The 20,599-nt window shown below is 40.2% G+C and overlaps 1 protein-coding gene across 1 annotated transcript in view; it reads left to right on the top strand.

Annotated features, from left to right (window-relative positions):
* The window catches only part of ptprn2 (protein tyrosine phosphatase receptor type N2), a 148,090-nt gene that overhangs the window by 27,126 nt on the left and 100,365 nt on the right, over positions 1 to 20,599 (top strand). The window contains exons 4-9 of the mRNA XM_088072113.1: positions 10,283 to 10,518; positions 13,894 to 14,347; positions 14,470 to 14,766; positions 15,001 to 15,041; positions 15,596 to 16,014; positions 19,252 to 19,338. Coding sequence (XP_087928239.1) covers positions 10,283 to 10,518; positions 13,894 to 14,347; positions 14,470 to 14,766; positions 15,001 to 15,041; positions 15,596 to 16,014; positions 19,252 to 19,338 — 1,534 coding nt within the window. The remainder of the gene's footprint in view (positions 1 to 10,282; positions 10,519 to 13,893; positions 14,348 to 14,469; positions 14,767 to 15,000; positions 15,042 to 15,595; positions 16,015 to 19,251; positions 19,339 to 20,599) is intronic.

The following is a 20,599-nucleotide window of genomic DNA, read 5'->3' as shown; positions in this document are numbered from 1 at the left end:
ACCTACTTATTTAATTTAACCCACTGAAATCTGGGCAGCTGGAAATTAGTAAAAAATTACCTGAAAATAACCAATAAAAGGAAATTAAAAATGAAAAACAATCAAGAAAATGGCCTTAAAAAAATTTAAAAATTAAAATTATGTTACAGAAAAAAAAGTTTTTTTTAATTTAAAATATTTAATTATAATGATTATGATTATAGTTGTCAGGACATTTTACCTAGATTAGATAATATTCTAATAATTGTAAAAAAAAATTGTAAAATACAAAATTTTTTGGACTTTTCAGGCTAAGTTGGCCATTGCCTTTTTCCCCATGTTTTGAAAGAAATCAAACCAATAGCTTAGGTTTTAAAGGTTTGAAGTACACAACATTAATGATAGGCAAACTGTAACCTATGAATCCTTGTGCAAATCTCACTGTGCTCTCTGTGTGGCACTTTAGCACCTTTTTTCACTTTTTGGACAATTATCTGTATTGCAACCCTACTTGAGTGTTCGGTAGTGTCCCTCTGGCTTGTGAGTAATAAGTGTGCTACAGTTTCTCTTGTTTTATCTTCATTAATTCAAACTAACACGGCAAGACAGCGGACATCCAGCTTCTCTGTTTACTCAGCCTTCACACGTTAACTTGATTCTGTTAGACTAACACCTTCCCTCACAGCAATGCCAAATACTTTGCAAACTACAGTTACTCTCACTTGAGGCTAAGGGAACATTAAATAGCAACTTAAAAGTACACATGAAAATATATAAACAATGCAATAGATCAGGTGCTAATACTGAGAAAAGAATAATTACTTTATGCAGTAATACAAATTAACTGTGTAAGTCCAAATAACAACATGGAAATCTTTCCACGTTATTCTGAAACACAGATTAGTATGGTGACTTAAAACACTAAAATATCCTCAGAATGTAATGTATACAGTAACTAAGATTATAGCAATATTAATCCAAGTATAAGGAAATTCTTGTGAGCCACAGTAGATTGGTTTTTAACTTTTCAAGCCAGAGACTTGAACACGGTGTTCATCCCAGCGGCAAAAATGCAAAGGGTGCAAAGGGCTATCAAACCTGGCCATGCTACAACTGCTGCTGACTCAGCAAGACCCCAAAATATTCATGAATTATCTCAACACCGTTTTATACAAAATCCCTGCTCCATCTCTCTTTCAGCGAAGGGGTCCTTGACCTGAAAAACATTGCAGACCCCTGACATATGACCCAAATGGTTTCATGGGCTTGTAATTTCTTGATCATTTTCAAGAAAGTTTCCTTGAAAGAAACTAGTTATTTGTTTTGTATTAAATGCTATGCAGTTTGTCTCTTCAATTTCACACATATGAAGAGTTAAGAGCCAATAATAGTTAACCCTTTGAAACCAGGAGGGACATCACTTTTCTAGTGCTGCTTTCAGATGCCTATTTTCAAATTATTCCTTTAAAAAACATGTAAGAAAAGTCAATGAGCAACTTGCTAAGAAATGTTCCACAAATTGCAAGAAATTAGTAGAGTTGGAAAATTATTTTTAAAAAGAAAAATCTTAGCTAAATATTATATTAACACATTTAAAATAATGTTTTTATGCCATTTTTTTCAGGTCATGTGCTTTTTCAAATTTTTTTCCAATAATTTTTAGGTAATTTTCTTGTACTTTTTTTTTTACTACATATTTTTTTAAAAAATATTATTCTTTGTGTCTTTTTCCCCTCTTTTTTGATGCTTATTGCCTTCTCCCTTGTTTTTCAGAGAAATCCAATCAGTCAGCCCATCAGGTTTCAGACAGTTCATAGATAAACATTCATTTGGGATTAAATGAGGCAGATCTACCAAGAAAATTCCTCTCAGTCAACAGCTGTTTTTAAACAAAATCCAGTCTAAGACCCGTGTCTATATTTTCCTTATATTTAGAAATAATTACATGGTTCTGTCTAGGAATCTCCTCAGGGAATTTTTTTTAAAATACATTTGTAGAAAATTAAAGACCCAGGAGATAAATTGTTACCAGACAAATTGTTAGATTTAACTCTCCTACATGTTTTCTCCACACATTTAGCAGCCTGTAACTGCACTCACACCCCACCAGGGGGCAGTAGACACCTTCAACACAGACCGTGACCACAAACATCAGCTCTCCAAATATAATTGGCTTTGCAGGCCACTCTGAGCTTAATATCTTTTAACAGGCGTGAACCACTGTTGAAAATCATTAAGGGTAAGCAGCCGGCCAGAGGAAATCAAAAAAAAAGAGGATGAAAAAAATTCAGTGATGAATATTAAGCAAAGCGAGACCACACATTTATTCTAATTACTGCTTAGAAATAAACAAATGAGAGTGAAGAGGATGAGAAGAGACCCGGTGTGTAATTTTTTTTCCGTGCTCCGTTTCTGTGTAATTCTTTATATGCTTTTCATCATGAGACTCTGACCTTGTGTTTGTAGACACCCGTTCACAGTCGCCGCAGACATGACATCATCACTTTGAATCATTTTCCCCTTTTCTGTCTTGGAGAATCACATCCACAGACACAGAGCATTATCTCCGGATGAGTCCACAATGCACTGTTAATGCTCGGTGGCACGTTATTCTTATCACCTCAACAGCTATTGAAGTGTCATCTTTGAGACGTTGGGGACTTTTTTCTCTTTTTTTAAGCCCAGACAGGGTTATTGAGATCATTGTACTGTAACTTAAATTGAAGAGATGAAGGGGGGAGAAAAAAATGGGAAGGAACATCAATGGAATCGATTTACAATCCTCTTTATCTTGCATCAGAGATGCAGGTAGAAATCGCACAATCTCTGCTCACCGCACAACACCAGTGTCATTCAGATCAATAGAAATTGACCCTTGTACAAAAGGGCTTGGGTTGTCTGGATGTGTCCCCATTGGCAGAGCACAATGTCTGGTATTAAATTCTCACCACAATACCTTTTGAATGCAAGGCCCTGTCATCCAACTGCAAATGACTTTTATATTACACAGCACCTAAAGCCAAGCAGACGTTAGTATTCACCGTGTGCAGCCACAGTGTGTCTACACATTTCATAGCCAGGCTGCTGTCATATTGCTGTGGAGTCATTATGGCTCGGCTAAATGTGTGTGCAGACTGGGATTGTGTGAGGATACACAAAGGAGCCAACTCGCTAACTATAGTGTATTAATTTGATGTATACAATATATTATAATGATGGAGCATTTTATTTAGCGTTTACTAAACACTGCTCCTGAACAGCAATCATAGCTCAGCAAACATAACAAGGCAGGGCAGTCTGTCTAGTCTGGAACTTGATACTGGACCCCAAAAAATGCGCCTATTCAGTCCAATGAGAATTGCTCACCTGGAATACGCCAAAAGCATTTCTAGCTTACGGGTACACTTCTATGGGTATGCGGCCCACTAAATATGTACTGTAGTGTTTCTCTTGCTGGCCCCGCCCGTAAGTTCCCGCTCTGCCTGTAGACTTTACATTGTTATAATGTCATAGATTTTTAAATTGCTTCTCCTTGTCTCGAGGAAGGTTTTCAAATGTCAAACCTCCATAGATCAAAAATTCATAATAGAAACAGTTTTACTGATTTTTCTTTTACAGTAGTGGTCTATAGAGAACCACAGTAATGAATCCTAAAATCCAGACATAGGTAGTATTTCAGCACAGCCAGTTCCCTCGTCTCAAAGTAAGTGGGTTTTTTTAAAATGGGTTTTTTGTTAGAACCCTTAAATAAAGTCTGTGGTTAACACTAGTTTGACACTTTTATGTTTTTTTTCTTTGACATAAAATACATCAGTAATAGCCAATGTGAACTTTGATGCTGTTATGTGTCTCAAAAAAGGTGGTTGCTAACAAGTAGCTAAATTAGACTACAGACTGTCATCAGCCAGTTTTGTAGTGGTGGTGACGTGATGGTAATGTTGTTTGTTTATAGCTTAATATTAGTTTTGCATTTAGGCTTAAAAAAAATCCTGAAAGTGGTGTTGATTTGTGAAGATGAACTTGTTGAACAAAATGTGTAAGAATCATAAACGTTTGTTTACCATAAAGCGTTTTTTCTGCAATAATCTGAAATATAAGGGAGAGATTCTATCGGCTTTTTGACGAGAGATCCTGGGCAGTGTTAATGTCCGGGTTGGCCTACAGAAAAATGCTGTCCCTGGGGCACGCTATCGTTCGTAAGGACACAGTCACACATAGGGGGAAATCAAAATTTTAGCTCCCATTCACTTCCATTCAGTGCAAGAAGAGGGACAAGTTGGACATTTGCTTCTGGTGGCAAAGCAAATTAGCATTGTTGCATTGTGCGGAGTTCAACTTTGGTGAGCTTTGGCTGGTGATGTCGCAGCCTTATATAGTAGCAAAGAAGTATGTTTGGAGGAAACATTGATTATTACTTTGTTTAACGAATAAGGAGACATGCATGGAATACTGAAGAAATGGAAAATGTACCAGTAGCAACATATTTTGCTAAAAACTCAAAGTACAAAACAAATCGATATTTCCCAAAGATGGTTTCTGTCACTGAAGATAGTTCTTATCGCCTTGATCGATGTTCAAGTTATCCTTTTAAGTAACTAGCTTAATACTTACGTACAGTGGTAACCTAGTGTTAGCATTTTTTTTTTTTTTTACGAATGCAAGGGATGTAGCATTAGCTAACGGTAATGTTTTGTGGGCTTAATTTGATTTGGGGACTTTTAAACTCCAACAGTCCCACGGAAACCTGTGTTAGGTAGTGTTTAGTTTCCCAGATTTAGCAATTATACCTTGTCCTTAAATTGTTTTCTCTTGTAAGAGTAAGAACAAGGAGCATACTACTGGCGGCCTCCTCAGTTGAGCTGTAGCGTTCGTTAGCTCAGTGGGGCTAAGTAAGCTAGCAGTAGACGCCACTTCCCTCTGCATGGTGATAGGTGCTGTTTGTTATGAGGGACAGGTAAGGTAAGAGGAAAGATATGTTTTGTTTTTTTTTAAATTTGGGGGCAAATTGTAAGAGCTATTTAGAGGATTCTTGTTTTGAAACTAAACCAGCAAAACCAACTAGTGTTAGCATTAGCTTAGTCTGGGTTTAGCAAAGTAAGTTGGGCTGCAGGACAGAGAGAAGTTAATCCTGTGGGGTTTTTTTTCTTATATTTTTCAATTCCTGGTCAGTATTTACTCCAATCCTACTCCAATCTCATGACATCAGAAAGAATCATGTCAGAAACTAACCCTGGTGTTCTTGATCTACTGCGTAAAACTACGCTAACCTGCAGTCGATTGACCTCATGACCCTGTGCGGAGCGGCGGGTACTCTCATAGTACTGACAAGTGAAGTAAGATGATGCATTGTGACATTTGCATTAGCTCCATTGACAGGAGGCATCAGTCAGGGAGAATCAGTGACCATAAACTGACATTATGTCACTCTAGTGCCACAGAAACCACATGCTACCCACGGTTTCACTTTGCTTCCTGCACAAACATGTTTTCTTTGACAGACAATCGACAGAAACCATTGTTGTTCCTCTTCATATTCTGCTCTGTCTGTTCCTTGACAACCTTGCTAGATGTTACTAGAGAGAAAAAAGTCAGACAACACTCACACACGAACATGCCATGTGAAAACTTGACTTGTTATGAGGAAAACAAGAGTGCTTTTATTGAACCGTTCAGTGTGAGTCCATGTCTACGAAGGGAGCAGGATCATTTCAAAGAAACCTGCTGCAGATTTTTACTCTGAACGAAATGATTTCCTCCACAGGCAAATAATCATTTGTGTCCTTGTGGATGTTCACCAACTGTTTTGCAGTAATGGTGATATGAAATGACTGCAGTAGAGCTGGTCAGGCTGTCACGCTCTGTTCAAAGCCACAGAACTTTATTTTAAATGCTCTTTTAGAAGCCTCCAAAGATATCCATCTGGATTTTGGGGACATGATGCAATGTAAACATCATACAGTTTAAGTGAAGTGTTGATGTAATCTGTAAGACCATAAAGCCAAAGTTAATGGGTAAAAAAACATGTGATGTAAGTAGGGATGTGCACAATTTGTCTGCTTGTCGATTAAACATTGCTACCCTCGCTAGTCAGCACCAGAAATACTAGTCCCTTTGGAATTTTATGCGAATGCGTTCGCCCGAATAAAAATGCAATGTTTCTTAATGATTTATATTGTTTGCAGTAAAGGTCCAGTGTGTAGGATTCAGGGGGATATATTGGCAGAAATATAATATAATGTAATAAGGATGTGTCTTCAGTGTATTAACCTGAAAATAAAAATTGTTGTATTTTGGTAACCTTAGAATAAGCCAATTATATCTACACAGGGAGCAGATCCTCATCTATAGACATGTTGCACTGCCATGTTTCTACGGGTGCCCAGAATGGACAAACTAAACGCTGGCTTTAGATAGGGTCATTTGCATTTTTCATTGGCCACCATAGTTAGCATCCCCTCCATGACAAACAGTGTCAGGAAAATGCAGATTTTTTAATGTGAAACTGCTTTTTTTTCAGTGTTTTACCAGTTTTAATCACCTAGTTCATTTATTTTGGAGAGGAAGAGACCCTTGTGGATAATTTGGCTCCTGTTAAGAACACTGGAGGAAATCTAACTAGAAGTTTCCGCTGGTTGCAATCTGCAATGCTCACCACTAGATGGCACTTAATCCCCCTAAATTGTAGACACTGGACCTTTAATCGTAAAAGTTTATTTATTGACTTGTCATGTTATATAATCTGGTTATTGAAAACTGAGATAAACAACTTCAAATGGCTCCTATAATTCTCCATTAAATTGTAATAATTTTTTTTCTTGGTATTTTCTTACTTTTAGACCAGTGGATACTCCAAATTTAAAGTTCTGTTTACACATTAGAGAAATTAGTCATTAGGAATGAAAATGACACTGTACACATCATATTCCCATTTTCTGCCTCACCATTGCACTTTATGTTTAATTTTAGTGTCAAGTTTGGATTGACACATTTAATTTTGCCTAATTAGGTAGGACTAAACTATTAATGCTCTCTTCCATAAATGCTTCAAATTCATTTGGTGGACAGAAGTAAAGGGAAAGGAGAAAATCTGCATTTCAAAAACAGCAGAAGAAACTACAAGACATGTAGACAGGATCCCATCTAATGGGCTTTGAATATTTAGGAGGCCCCTCTTTCTCTCTCTCTCTCTCTCTCTCTCTCTGTGTCACACAGAAAACAGACAGGAGGCCAACAGAAATATCTTGCTTGTTTGAAAGCTGTTGCGCTAATGGCAAGGCGTTAATTAACTGAGGCATTTGCCTGAGAAGGCATGCTATCCTTAACAGGCAAAAACCCGGCAGCACTTGGTGATGGAACCTGCTCCTTCTCTGGACTTGCAGGCGAATTTGCATGACATTTAGCTCCTCAGTGCCAGGATAATCAGCTGAGAGGTTGATTGAGAGGAATCCAACCGTAAAGGCCCCACCAATTTTCTCCCTGACTTTTTCTTTCACGAAAAGGCTCATTCTGATGCTGTAATTTGTGCCAGCGTACCTTTTTTCCCCCTCAAGTGTGCCCATCACAGACACAACAACATGGTATGTATAAAAATAAGTGCATCCCCCAGGAGGCAGGGGGATAGAGGTGTCACAGTCAATGAAGCCAGCTTGTGGCGCCATCGCATATGAACCCGTTTAACCCGTTAATCGCAGGTGCCATATGGATCCTTTAGGGCTGAAGCCAGACCTGATTTCCCCATCACCACTGATGATAGCATAAATGATCATCAGCGCGCTAATATATAACAAGTATACACCACATCGGTTAAGCCATGGGTAGTTAACTGTCATTGTAGTGCGGATGGATGGCTGAGCTGCGTTCCAGAACAGTGACAACATACGCTGCTGTGTGCTCCATTCAGCGCTGCCAAGAATGACTGGAGGCATCTGTAGCTGCTCTGCATTGCTCAGATCCTCATCTGGTGCTTATGAATATCTATGAGAGTACCCAGAGTCCATGGGTGAGAAACCAGGCTAATGAAGACATTCTGCGGTGTTGATACTTTTCATTTTTTGCTTATTTTTAAACCCATCGTCTTAATTTATTGCCATTAAATATGTCCACATCATTAAGAGCTGCATTGTTTCTTCAGATGAGACCGGCAAAAAAAAAAAAAAAAAAGTTGTGGCAGCAAAGAATCTAAGACACAACATAATTACTTCTTTCTCATTAAAAAATGCCTCTGTGCTGAAATGAAGTGTCATCAGTGAACATCTTGGCTCCTTAAAAAAAGTACATCGGTGGTATTTCTATGCTCTTTGCCGATGGAATGCTGCGCCTCTTGGCTCATTGGGAATGGGGCCATGTTTTGGGTATCTTTTTTTTGCTTGGGTAGCTCCATCTGGTCCTGGCACCACTGCGCTTTGCCCCTGCCCAGGAGTTCTGCATCCCAACTATGTGTTGGCAATTAGCAGAGATGTTGGCAAGGCGTCAGGCCGCAGTGTGACATTCTCCCCAGGCTTGTTGACTGGCTGTGTGTGTCAGTGTGTGTACATGTCTGTGTATACATGTGTCCGTACATGTGTGCATGAGCGTGTATGTGCAGTCGTGGCTTCCTTTAAGTGTGTCTTAATTTTGGACCTCCTCTGAGTCATTTGGATTTAAACTTATAAGGTACAAGGTAGATTTATTGTAGTTTTTCTTAAACGTGGTTTGAGAAGAAATGAAATTAAAGCTGACCCTAAATCCTGCTATTTGTTTGTTTACCTTATAAAGCTGAGATAACTATGGAAAAAATAGACTAGGTGGGGAACATAAATACTTTACAGTCACAGTTTACTGGAATAATGTGCCAAATGAACAATATTTCAAAAAATATCAATATATATTTATATATATATATATATATATATATATATATATATATATATATATTTCAAACAGAATTAACCAGTTTTAAATATTTCCAATTATGTGTATGTCATTTTTATCTTTTCTGGCCAAAAGCGAAGAAAGGGGTGGCAGCTCCTTCTGTAACCTATTATGTAAAAGGAGCATATATCGGCCCATAGCGATCGCAGGCCCCTAAATCAAATTGAATCAACTTGAATCGAAATCCTATCATCGTAGACTGTAATATTGACAAATATCGTATTGTTGTCCACAGTATTTAGTAGCGCCCAGAGGTAAAGATTGCAGATGACAACCAAATGAAATTTAAGTTAGACTTCCTTCAGTCATTCTTCAGACGGAAAAAAACAGTTTCATGATAAAAGATAAGTGTTTTTTAACACTGTTGACGGGGAGAGGCTGGTAACTATGGTGGTCGATGTGATTATGTGAATGTCTCTTCCCAGAGCCAGAGTTTGGTTTCTGGGTTTTGGGCTACTGTAGAAACCTGGCTGTGCAACATGGCAATCTTGACGGACGAGGACCTTCTCCCCTTGTAGATACAGACGTCTCATTCGATAGTAGCAACAATAGAAGGATTTTTATTTTCAGATGATACTACACAAAAGAAAATATACTTATTATATTTAATTCCATCTTTGCCAATATATCCCCCTAAATCCTACCAACTGGACCTTTAATAATAATAATAATTATAATAATAACAACAACAACAACAACAATAATAATAATTATGATTTAACAGTGAAACATGATATTTTCTGAGGCAGTTATCACACCGTGACAATTTCATACTGTTGCAACCCTTACTAGGCAATCAAAGAGGAATCAACCTCCATCACAAATATTTTAATTTTATCTCCTTAGGAATGTCAAGTAATGATATAGCTTATGAAAAAAGAAAAAAAAAATATATTTTTTAAAGTCCAGAAAGTAGAACCATAGTATTCCGTTTTGCCTCCAACATTAATTTTGTTCCTGGAAACAAATTTGGAGTCACAAATCATCAATAACAGAGCCAGGAACTGGAGCTGGTAGTTTTGGCCTGGCTTCCCTATTTATTATATCAGTCATCCTCAATCATTTCCACGCCCAATTTTCTCTCTCATCTCTCTCCCATCTCTGTGAAATGAACAGTTAGGTAGTTTTTGGAGTTCTGTATTCTTCTGTATAATCTCATATATATTTGTTCTATCTATATCAATGTATTTGTTATCTTTAATCTGATATGTGTCAGTTAATGTGTGCCAAATCAGGGTTATCTGCTTTCATTTCTTTGCCGAACTAGTTTCTGAGCCGAAGAGATCTGTAGAAGTCTCATTTTTTTAAAAAAGTTATGTTGACTCAGGGGCTTTAAACTCTGCATCATGTGCCACTTATTTGCTCGTTTGGAATTTCAATCTTTGTTTTCCAGGTTTGACATGGCAGGATGACATCACCCAGCAGGTCATCTCTAAAGAGCTCTCCAAGCTAAGGGCCGTCCCTCTCCGCCATCAGGCCACAGCTCCAAGCCCGCTGACCGCCTACAGCAGCTCCAGAGACAAGAAACTCAACAGAAACCTTCAGCAGTACCTGACGGGCCTGGGCTTCCTGCCGCAGTCTGAGGCCGATGGACAACCAGGAATCCACCATCTGGCAGCCAGCGTCCAGGTGAGAGTGTCATACACCACAGACTTGTAGCTGCTGTTGATTGGAGTAGATTGGACAGATGTGACAAAAAAATCATGCAATTTCATAACAGCTGAGTTTTAAAGAAGGGCTTAAAGGGGTACACTACAGATACAGCAGCGACTAACATCCACCACGGAGCAGTGTAACTGTCCCAACAAATTCACCCCAGCACCAAAACAGCTTTACTCTGTCATTAAACCGCCTAATAATCGTTAGGTAATGTTAGCTGTGTGATGCTAAAAGTTAGCCCCGTTACTGTTTGTGTGTTTGAGGGTGTATGTAGCCAGATAAGACCTCAAATATGAAGTTATATGTAATTGAAAATTAAAAATAAATAATTTATTCAAAGAATATCAGAATTAAATCAAAATTATATTTCAATTTATATTTATTTATCATTTCTAAATCCTCATTTCCCCCAAAAAAGCCCCCAAAACTGAATATTGGAATCCAATAAATAAAAAGTGAATACCTGCCCAATTAACAAATCTCTGAATAGTTGAACATACGGGTCCAATCCTGTTAAATAGCTGAAATAACCTTTAAAAAACATGCGTATTGTTATGTCTTAATGTAATTCTCACAGATATAGTATTTAGGCCCAGTGTTAAGGCAAGAACTATTGGTCCACAAAGTAAACAAACAAAAAACAAACACATTTTCCACGGCTAAATTATAGAAGGGCCTCTTCCTTTTCCTTTGAAAAAAAGTCTGTATGTCTTTGCCGGGGTTGCCCTCTTGTCCCCGCACCGCTTTTGTTTCTAGCTCTCTGTCTTCTCCTCCCTCTCCCACTGAGCAGGGACCCTTTTACACAAAGATCTTCCATCACCTCTTTACATTATTCAATCCTCATATTTAGGGTGGAACCCGGGCTTTGTGTGAAATGTGCTCGGCATCCTTCATAGCCGCGCCGCTTCCTGCTGCTGTGTCATTGCAGCCATAATGCAAAGTTGAAGAGTTCAGGACCTTCCTTATTGATGAGACGAGGCCCTTTGTTGTGTAGTGTGATGGAAAAAGGCAAACATGGTTAGCATGAATGGCAGAGCACCCCCGTCTCGCTGTGCTAATGCCATTATGGCCTCTCAGTATGCCGGGCTTGGAAAGACTGACATTTTCTCTATATACATTTGAAGGACAGAAAATGGCACCAGGGGAGATAGCTCGTATTAGTGCAGCAGCGACACGGATAATAATGCTGCTTAGTGGATCGGGTATACTGTACGCTGAATTGGAGCGTGGGTTCTTATGATTCAGAAGAGAAGAATGATTTCTCTTCCTCACAGTGAGAAGAAAGGACCAAATCGCACATTTTTTGTGCCAGCAATAATACCAACTACAGTGCCAAATGGTTAAAAGGCCTCTCGACGCCTGTGTACCAGCACATTGTGATGTAAACACACAATCCATCATGTGTCAAATATAAACTCATATGGTTAAATCTGAAATCAGATGACTCACAGTTTCTTCTTTTTAGATAAGGGATTGCTGCTACTTCTCTGACAGCAGGGATATGCTCTTAAAGTTTGTTGTGGAAATGCATGAAATTACTCTTTGAGTGACACTATCTCATCTATGATTTCCATAATGCAATTTCCAAGGGCAGTTGTCTTTGATCTAGAATCCCTATTCATATCCTGTCCTGTCTCGTCGAGCCCAGGTTGCTTCTCTTCTTATACTAAAGCCTGTCACAACAATGCTGACCCAGCGCAACCTATCTAATGTTCTCATGGGGAGAAAAAAAAACTGTTGCAGAGCTGAAACTAGGTTGGAGATACATCATGTGAGTGTTGTCACTTTAGCTTTACAGAAATGAGCAAAACAAGACTAAAAGTCTACAGCAGCTCTGTGAGGCTGTCTATTGGCATGCTAACTCGTTCACACTGACGATGCCAACTTGCTGATGTTTAGCAGGTATAGAATTAATCATATTTATCCTTTTAATTGGTGTGTAAGCTAACATTTGCAAATTAGCACTTAATACAAAGTACAGCTAAGGTTGAATCGCATTAGTTTTGAAGGTATTTGGTCATAACCAACTGATTAAAGGTTAAAGCTTAAAGGTTAACTGTTCTATTTTCCCATGTTTTTGTGTCTAATTGACACATGGAGACAACAGTTTTTGAAACTGATCCAGTATTGAGGGAGAGGGCTGCAGTCTGTAGCTGGGGTAAAGGCTGCAATGTAACCACTCAGGCAATTTTCTGCACCATCAATTTACATAAACCAAAAGCGTTTGTCTTTTTTTGCCACTGACAGACTCAAATTATTTTAAGTGTCTGACAACACTATGGGAAGAGTCCCTACAGAGAAAGACCTTTTTGTTAAAGAGTTGCCTGCCAGTGGCAAAAAGAAATTTTTAGTGGACATATATGGTGTACATATGCCCCGAGCGGTCTCATTAAAGCCTGTTTCTAAGCCTCTGGCTGCAGAGATCAAACCTGGACCAATTTCAAAAGGAGTTACTCCCATTATTCACTTAGAATCAAAAACATGGGAAAAAAGGGTCCATGTTGAAAAATACCAAAGTTACCATTTAAAGGAGTACTGTGTATAGACAAGAAAAAGGTACTACAATTAAGGAATTGTGAATTTCCTCTTGTTTTTCAGGTATTTATGTCTTAACCAAAATGTAAACCTATGGTGGTGCTAGAGAAAAAGTCGGGGGATCACCAGCATTATCAGGATTCATCTTTTTATAAAAAAAAAATGATATCATTTAGCAGTCCAATGTGCATGAATGTTCACAACAGTGAGCATGTCAGCCAAACTTTAAAAAACAGCAGATGAAATACCCCATCCCACCCTCACCTCCCAACATCAATGAAAACAAGTAGGTAAATGAATAAATAAATACAAAGAAAGAGAAGGAAAGTAAAGTAGAAACTGTATTACATTTGTTGCAGAATTCAAGTCCAGACATCACTAAAGTGTTATATCAAGTTTGCAGTTCTTAACCTGTCAGATGAACGGCTGCCAGGCCTTAAAAAAATGTCATTAGATCCTCTCAGAGTGGATCTACGTTCTCTATTTACAAAAACTGCATTACAGCATTACATGTTTAATCCAATGAGTGTAGGTGGCCAATGTTTCATCCTTACACTTAAGAAGAATTAATAGTCTATCAATTTGAGACGCAAAAGCGACAGCACTTAATTTAGATTTGGGTTAGGTTCTTTGGCCTCCACTCTAAAAAAGTAGAGACTGATAGAGAGGGGTCTGGAATTATTTGAGTCTGGACCAAAAGGGGTGGATCCTTTCTTAGACTATCAGCCATCCCTAGAGCCACGCTGCTAGCGTGGCTTAATGATATCTGACATATAAACAATGCTCTAAATGTGACATTTTGTGTTGTAGAATGAAGACATCAAGTCTGAAGGTCACTTGGAGCCCAGCCGGTCAAAACCCCAGCAGGGCTGGAAAGAGACCACCATCATCAGCCATCAGAAAGGAGCTGGCCATCCTCCAGTCACCAAAGTCTTCACCCAGAGCGGAGAGGGCAGACACCCCAAGCTCAGTACAACCTTCTCTAACCAGGATCCAGGAAGGAGCAAACTGCTCTCCAGCCAGCTGGAACGGCTTCTTGCCGAGGCACCGAGCACTCAGCAGAGTGCCCTGGGTGGCAAGGCTGCGTGGCCCAATGGAAAGCTCCACTACCTCAGCTATATCCAACCAGCTCAGAGTGACCACGCAGAACCGCAGTCTCAGGTGGCGTTTGGCTCCAAAACCCAAAGGCCTAATCTGGACAGACTTCTGCTCAAGGCTGGCTCAAACCGACTGACCGCCAAAGAGCCTCTTAGTGTCATGGACGGTAAGATCTGTTTTTTTCACACTTCAGCTTTTGTTTTTTTGCCATTATATATATTTTATATATAATGGCAAAATTATAAATTGATATAGTATGATTGCAAATTCTTCTTTCTTTCTTTCCAGAGCGATTCATCCAGAATATGGTGAACCAGCTGGGAAGGCACAGCGTCAGCTTCGAGGCTTTGATGGGCAAAGACTTGGACCATCTGGCTGAGGTCATCACAGGAGCACTGCAGGAGGTGGATGAGGAGCGGCCTGTGGTTGGGGCCCGGCCAGGACCGGGAGCTGCTGACTCCAGGGGGGACATGGAGGGTAACAAGGAACCACTGGCTGCTGTGCAACTGACTCAAGACCAGGACCTGAAGTCAGACAAAGGGCAGGATCTAAACCAGGAAGACATGCTGAGAATGCAACAGCAAGGTCGGTGTTTCTTCCGTTGAGAGAGATTAAAAGCTGGCAACGTTATGTGTAGGCATAGATATAAGAGTAGGTCGAGTTTATAAATACAATAATAATGCTCTGTTTGTGTAATTCTCATGCCAAATGTATTTTTGAGTCTTCCATTTTAAGTCATAACAGTTTTATCTTTGCTCAATACAAAAGAGAACTTCAGTTTTCACACAATCTGCTCACATAACTTGTGTTTGTTTCCAGGCCCACAAATAGATGGTGAAGACAAAGAGCCTGTTGACAAGGTGAATTTAAAATTACTCTGCTCAACCAACAAATTGGTTTCTCAGGGAGCGAGACATGTCCAAACTTACACTTTGTTCACTTATGAATGCTACTTCAAATAGGGATGATTTGAAAGTTTTTGTGCAGACTAGCATTCACTTTTGAATTATTACAACTTGAAAGCACCTGCAGGATTTTATACAATTCCCTGAGAGTTGTCGCACCTCAATATTTTCATTTAATGTAACTTCAAAAGTAATATGAATGACAATAGTGTTGCATGGTGCAATGAATGGTTTATTGAACTTTTAGTGAGCAAGAAAACCAACTGAATGCAGCCTTTAGTGATTTGCACGATAAAGCATGTCATCAGACCTTGAACTAGCAATTAGACATAGAAACACCAGTGAATGCAATACTAATTCATACATTTTAAAAGATTGAGATATCTAATAGGATAAAGTCTCTATTCAAGGTAATAATTAATTTTTGCTCCGAATGTAATAAACACATAGGTATGATGAAGTAGAAAATGCTGCTGCTTTTCTAAAGAGAAATATTTGATTCAACACAGCACGCAGACTTCTTTTCCAAGCTGCTGGACTACCTCAACATGGAGCCCTTCGGTGATGCTCCAGGGCTCAATGTCGGACCACATGCTCCCCTCCGGAAAATGGTCGGACTGGAGAATGTCCAAAGCCGCACGACGCAGGGGCAGGTTCCTGCAGCCCTCCGCTGGGAGGGGAAGATCACGCCGGCAAAGGAAGGCTCCACCCTGCGTTTAACTGGCGGTGCAGATGGGCCTGACGCACAGGTGGACTCAGAGATCCAGAGGTGGATGCAGGGGGATCAGGCCCCAGCAGGGAAAAAGCAGCTGGAGGAGCCGCAAAAGAAGGACATGAGAGTCAAAACTCAGCTGGTCCACGTCGGGGTGAAGGAGTTTTCCAGCAGAGGGAAGGACAGACATTTTGGCTACATCATCACCGGCTCAGAGTGAGTTTGACTCAGATATATCCCATATTGATTTTTGAATAATCAGACTGTAATATCATTTCTTAATCAAAATATTCTCAGTCAATATTACATAGTATTACATCAAACTAATGGCAACAAAGTCCTACATTAATATTAGAAGGATTCTGATTGTAATAACAATTCTAAATCATAATGTCCAGATCAATATTATATGTTTAGGTCAAGAATATTTACACACAGTATGAGGAACTTAAGTTGTCACAAAGTATAGTTTATTAAAAAAAAAAGAAATTGAGGACCTAGATACTAGGTTTCTCACTATTTGCTTATTTAAAATATATATACATAAAAATTCAGTTGAACAGTCGGTGGGTTGCACTTTGAACTGACTACTTGCACTTAAATTCATTTGGGTTAATTTTTTTTAAAAGGGATCTGACTAGTAGTCATGAATGAGTAGGTGCCTTTTATTAGGATTTATATGTTATGTTTCATCTTAAAATGACTCACAGTTCACATGGTTTCAAAAACCGGCCTCATCCACCGACTCAAACTGTGCCCTATGGGGTCCTTATTCGGGACCACTTCCGTCTTAATTCCCGTCAGCGCATTGGTCATGTTATCACAGCCCTCCAAAATATGTGGTTAATTACCAGCAAATCATTAGGTGGGATACATATGAATTTTAGTGCATTACTTTTCATAGGAAAACATAACAGATTCATGTGAATGTGTTTTTCAGACATATTTTAAGATTTGAAAAGTTCTTTTAAAAACTTTAAATAACAAACAATAATTCTTTTTAGGATAATTTTAATTATGTGCCATAGTTAAATGGCAACCCCCCCCTGCAGTAACTCTTAGGACCACCTATGGGTGGCAGACCCTCTGTTAAAGACCCAAGGTGTAGAACGTCTTTGAAATGCACTAATATTACTGCAGCTTTGCAGCTGTGCAAACTCTGTCAACAGATTAATATACTACAGTATGTCAATGATCTTTTTTTCCCTTATACACTGTCCTCCAAAACTTGCATGCAAAAAGCATCAGCGACAACCTTGTAAAAGCTCCTCTCTTGTTCTTAAGTGGTTATTATCAACCGACTTGATGATGTAGCTCAGAGCTTCATATCATAGTTTATTGCTCCACTCACCAGTCGTCAGCCTGTTGGACCAGTTTCAAGGCAAGACTCATTTTACACCTTAATACCGAGCATATGTCTGCTTTGTTCAGTTACTTAAAACTGCCTTTAAGAGACACAATTTCTGTCTAAAACCACCCACATATTCACGTCTTTATGGAAAAGAATACCGCAGTTTGAAATCCTCGGTGTGTGCTGCACCTGATTACAATAGCAAGGATGATAAATCCCTCAGTGTGTGGGTATTACTGTGCCGTATTACAGCTTTAATGATGATACTTTGTCGGGAAGGGTAGCCAAGTTCTCTCTCTCGCCTCTCAGTCAGCTCGCGCTCAGCACAGATAAGTTCCTATCGACTGTGTCTTCGCCCCTGGCCCTCTCTCAAATCCCTTTATGGCGTTATCAAGTCTGGTGTCGGTGCGTTGTCCTTCACCTGCTCAACACACGTAGGCTCATAAAGGTGCGATGGGCACAATCTTCGTCACCTTATTGCCACACATATAGAAACGCAGATTAAGACGTAAGCACACAATATAGGTGAGTATATGTCAGGAGAGAGAAACAGGTCACCTTCTGAATAAAATATCTTCACCTCCTCATCGTCTATCCTCAGCCCACCGAGCGGACACCTATAGTTGGCCTATAGAGAGGTCTGCATTTGCTGCAGACCTCATGATTGCACGGTTGTTATCCCCAGCTCCTTGGCTCCCTGCAGAGAGGCTACGCAAACCTGCTTATCTGACAGCTCCTGACATTGTGGTGGTGGTGGTGGTGGTAGTGGGGAGGTTTGGGGAATAGGAGGGAGGTGGAAGAAGGGGGTGAGTGGAAAGGTATGGATAGAAGAGAAAGAGACAGAGAGAAACCCAAGGGGAAAAGTGCTAGCATCAACAACCAAGTCACTCCTGGAGCTCTCCAGTTGCTAGAATTACCGCAGAGGGATGCAAACGTGTCTGGAATTGCTTCGGTGAATCTTTAACTTTCAAAAAACCCCTCAAAAAGTGGAGAAAAAAGAGCCACCCACTCTCTCAAAGGTAGAGTGAATCAGCCACTCATGCACAGTACACTGTTCTGCTGTGGGGGGAAAAAAAGAGCTGCTGTATTGTGGTGTCAAACGCAGGCTAAACAAAAGAATATCTCCGCATAATTTTAACCTTGAATAATGTAAAATAACTGTAAAATTGTTTTAACGTGAGAGGATGCTGAAAAAAATAAAAGCTGATAATGCACTCAATACCCAGCACTGCATGGAATTGGCTCTCTGCGAACAAAATTCGAACAATGTCTCACTATGATCCATGACTTTTAGGTGCATGTCACCTTGCAGTCACTTGGCACTCTCAGTGATTCCAGGTTAAGCTGTCAGCAATAAAGTAGCTTTTCTGTGTGTGTGTGTGCGTGTGTGTTTGTGTGCGTGTGTGCCCTTCTCATTTCCTCCATCCAGCGCGTTGGCCTGCAGATTGCCTTTGTTTGGTCTATTTCCTTGGCGATTTACTCTCTGAGTGAGAGAGCAGCCACGGACTGAGCTGAGATGAGGCATGGCTTTATCAGACCACCATTACACTTCACCTCCATTCCATTTGCACCTTATTATTCTCATCTCACCGTGAGGGCGCGTGCGTGCCCCCGGTGTGTTTGTGTACTTTGTGTTATCATGTTTTACTCTGAGCGTATACGTGTGCGTGAGGGGAAGAAAGTGAATGTGGGCGAAGAATAAGAAAGATGAGAGAGGGGAAAGGGAGAGAAAGGCGCGTCCATATGATACAGCCATTACACCTCATGCAGGTTCCATTTGCACCTTATTGTTTGTCTCATTGCTGGAAAAAAGCAGGTGATTTACCAAGCCTGAAGAGGCAGCTGATCCCTTTTCCCTTGGCACGACTCTTTGTGTGTTTATTTGTGTTTGCGCGCGCCCATGCGTCTGAGTGTGTACATGTGTGCGGTACATCCATTCAGGCAACCGTGGCTTTGCTTGTGTGCAATGACCCATTTGTGGGTATGAATTGTGGCAGTATCTCCCTAAAAAAAATAGTATTTTAACGCCTGAATGGCTGCGTGTATGTTAAATGGGTGTGGACCTCCAAAAGTGACGCCCAGCTGTCTGTGTCTCCCCCCAGCTCCCTCACCGCTGACCAGGGCTCGGACCTGATGGAGCATCTGACGCAGAGGCTGAACCTCCACGCCACAGACCTCACCCAGCTCTCGTATGTGCAAACACAAACACATTGTCATGATATACCTTTTAGTTTACATAAAGGATAATTGGCCATGTTTGAAAAAACGTTTTTGTTTTGTGCCTTTGAGCTCAGAGAAACAGAGTGAAGGTTGTCCAGACGCTGCAAGGACTGTTTGTGTGAAAATGCAGCGCCACACTGCCAGAGACTGTAGGCGTTTGTTGTTTTTCTGACCTTTTGGAGTGTTTGACTTCTCGCAGGGAGAGAAATCAGGCCTAATTACCTCCAGACACACACTGATGTCTCCATTGTATTCAAAACACTGCCTCGCCACTATTGTCACCGTACGCCTTGTCAAAAAGAGAGCATTCAAGCCATCAAACGCCGCTCAGTTAGAGGCAAAGAGAGGACGAGAGAGAAAGGGAAGCAGCAGTGGATGGAGAGCTGGAAATAGAGAAAGTAGTCCAGCAGGAGGCGGTTAATATATTAATGAGCGGGCGAACTGTCCTTGAACCCGGGCTGGTTTGTGCTTGTTCCGTGGTTCTGCTGTACATTTGGTGTCAGACCATGTAGGAGGCAGACGAGATGTGTTCGCTTAAGATCTGACAAGCCTTTCAAGATACTCCTGCTGGAGAAGTGAAGTCTGGGTGGTTCAGTAACACCTGCAGCATATGAACACCAAAGCCGGTGCACTGCAGTCTGCAGCTGTACTGTAACTGTAGACACAGAGTGACTCGGATAATAGGGACTGAGAGGGAAAACTCTCAGACAGTATCTGGTGTTCAACACGCAAAATACACACTGACCTCAAAATACATGCTACCGAGGAGACGCTCTGATCCTCATCTTAAAGCTTTGGATTTAGTTTCGAACGCCAGCACATGTCATCATGCCGGCACTGATTGAGTCTATCTTGTTATTACACCCGTCATTTCACATCACTCACAATCAACTCCTGATGCACATAATGACTGATGTTATCTGGATGTGGATGAATAGCCTGTGACATTATTGCAATCTGCAATCATTCATACATCCAGTGATGGAACAAGTACTCAGATCTTTCAGAAAAGAAGTAATGCTACAATTAAGTCTGCTTAAAGGTCCAGTATGTAGGATTCAGGGAGATATATTGGTAGAAAAAGGATATAATATAATAAGTATGTTTCTTTAGTGTGTAGTCATCTGAAAATAAGAATTGTATTCTGGTTGCCTTAGAATAAGCCATTTATATCTACCTAGGGAGTGGGTCCTCGTCCAAGGACAAACCAAACTCTGGCTCTAGATACAT

This window comes from Plectropomus leopardus, chromosome 21, assembly GCF_026936395.1.
Source record: "Plectropomus leopardus strain MGB_pleo_1.0 chromosome 21, ASM2693639v1, whole genome shotgun sequence".
Taxonomy (NCBI): domain Eukaryota; kingdom Metazoa; phylum Chordata; class Actinopteri; order Perciformes; family Serranidae; genus Plectropomus; species Plectropomus leopardus.
The sequence above is the reverse complement of the archived record's forward strand: the minus strand, read 5'-3'. Positions and strand labels throughout refer to the sequence as shown.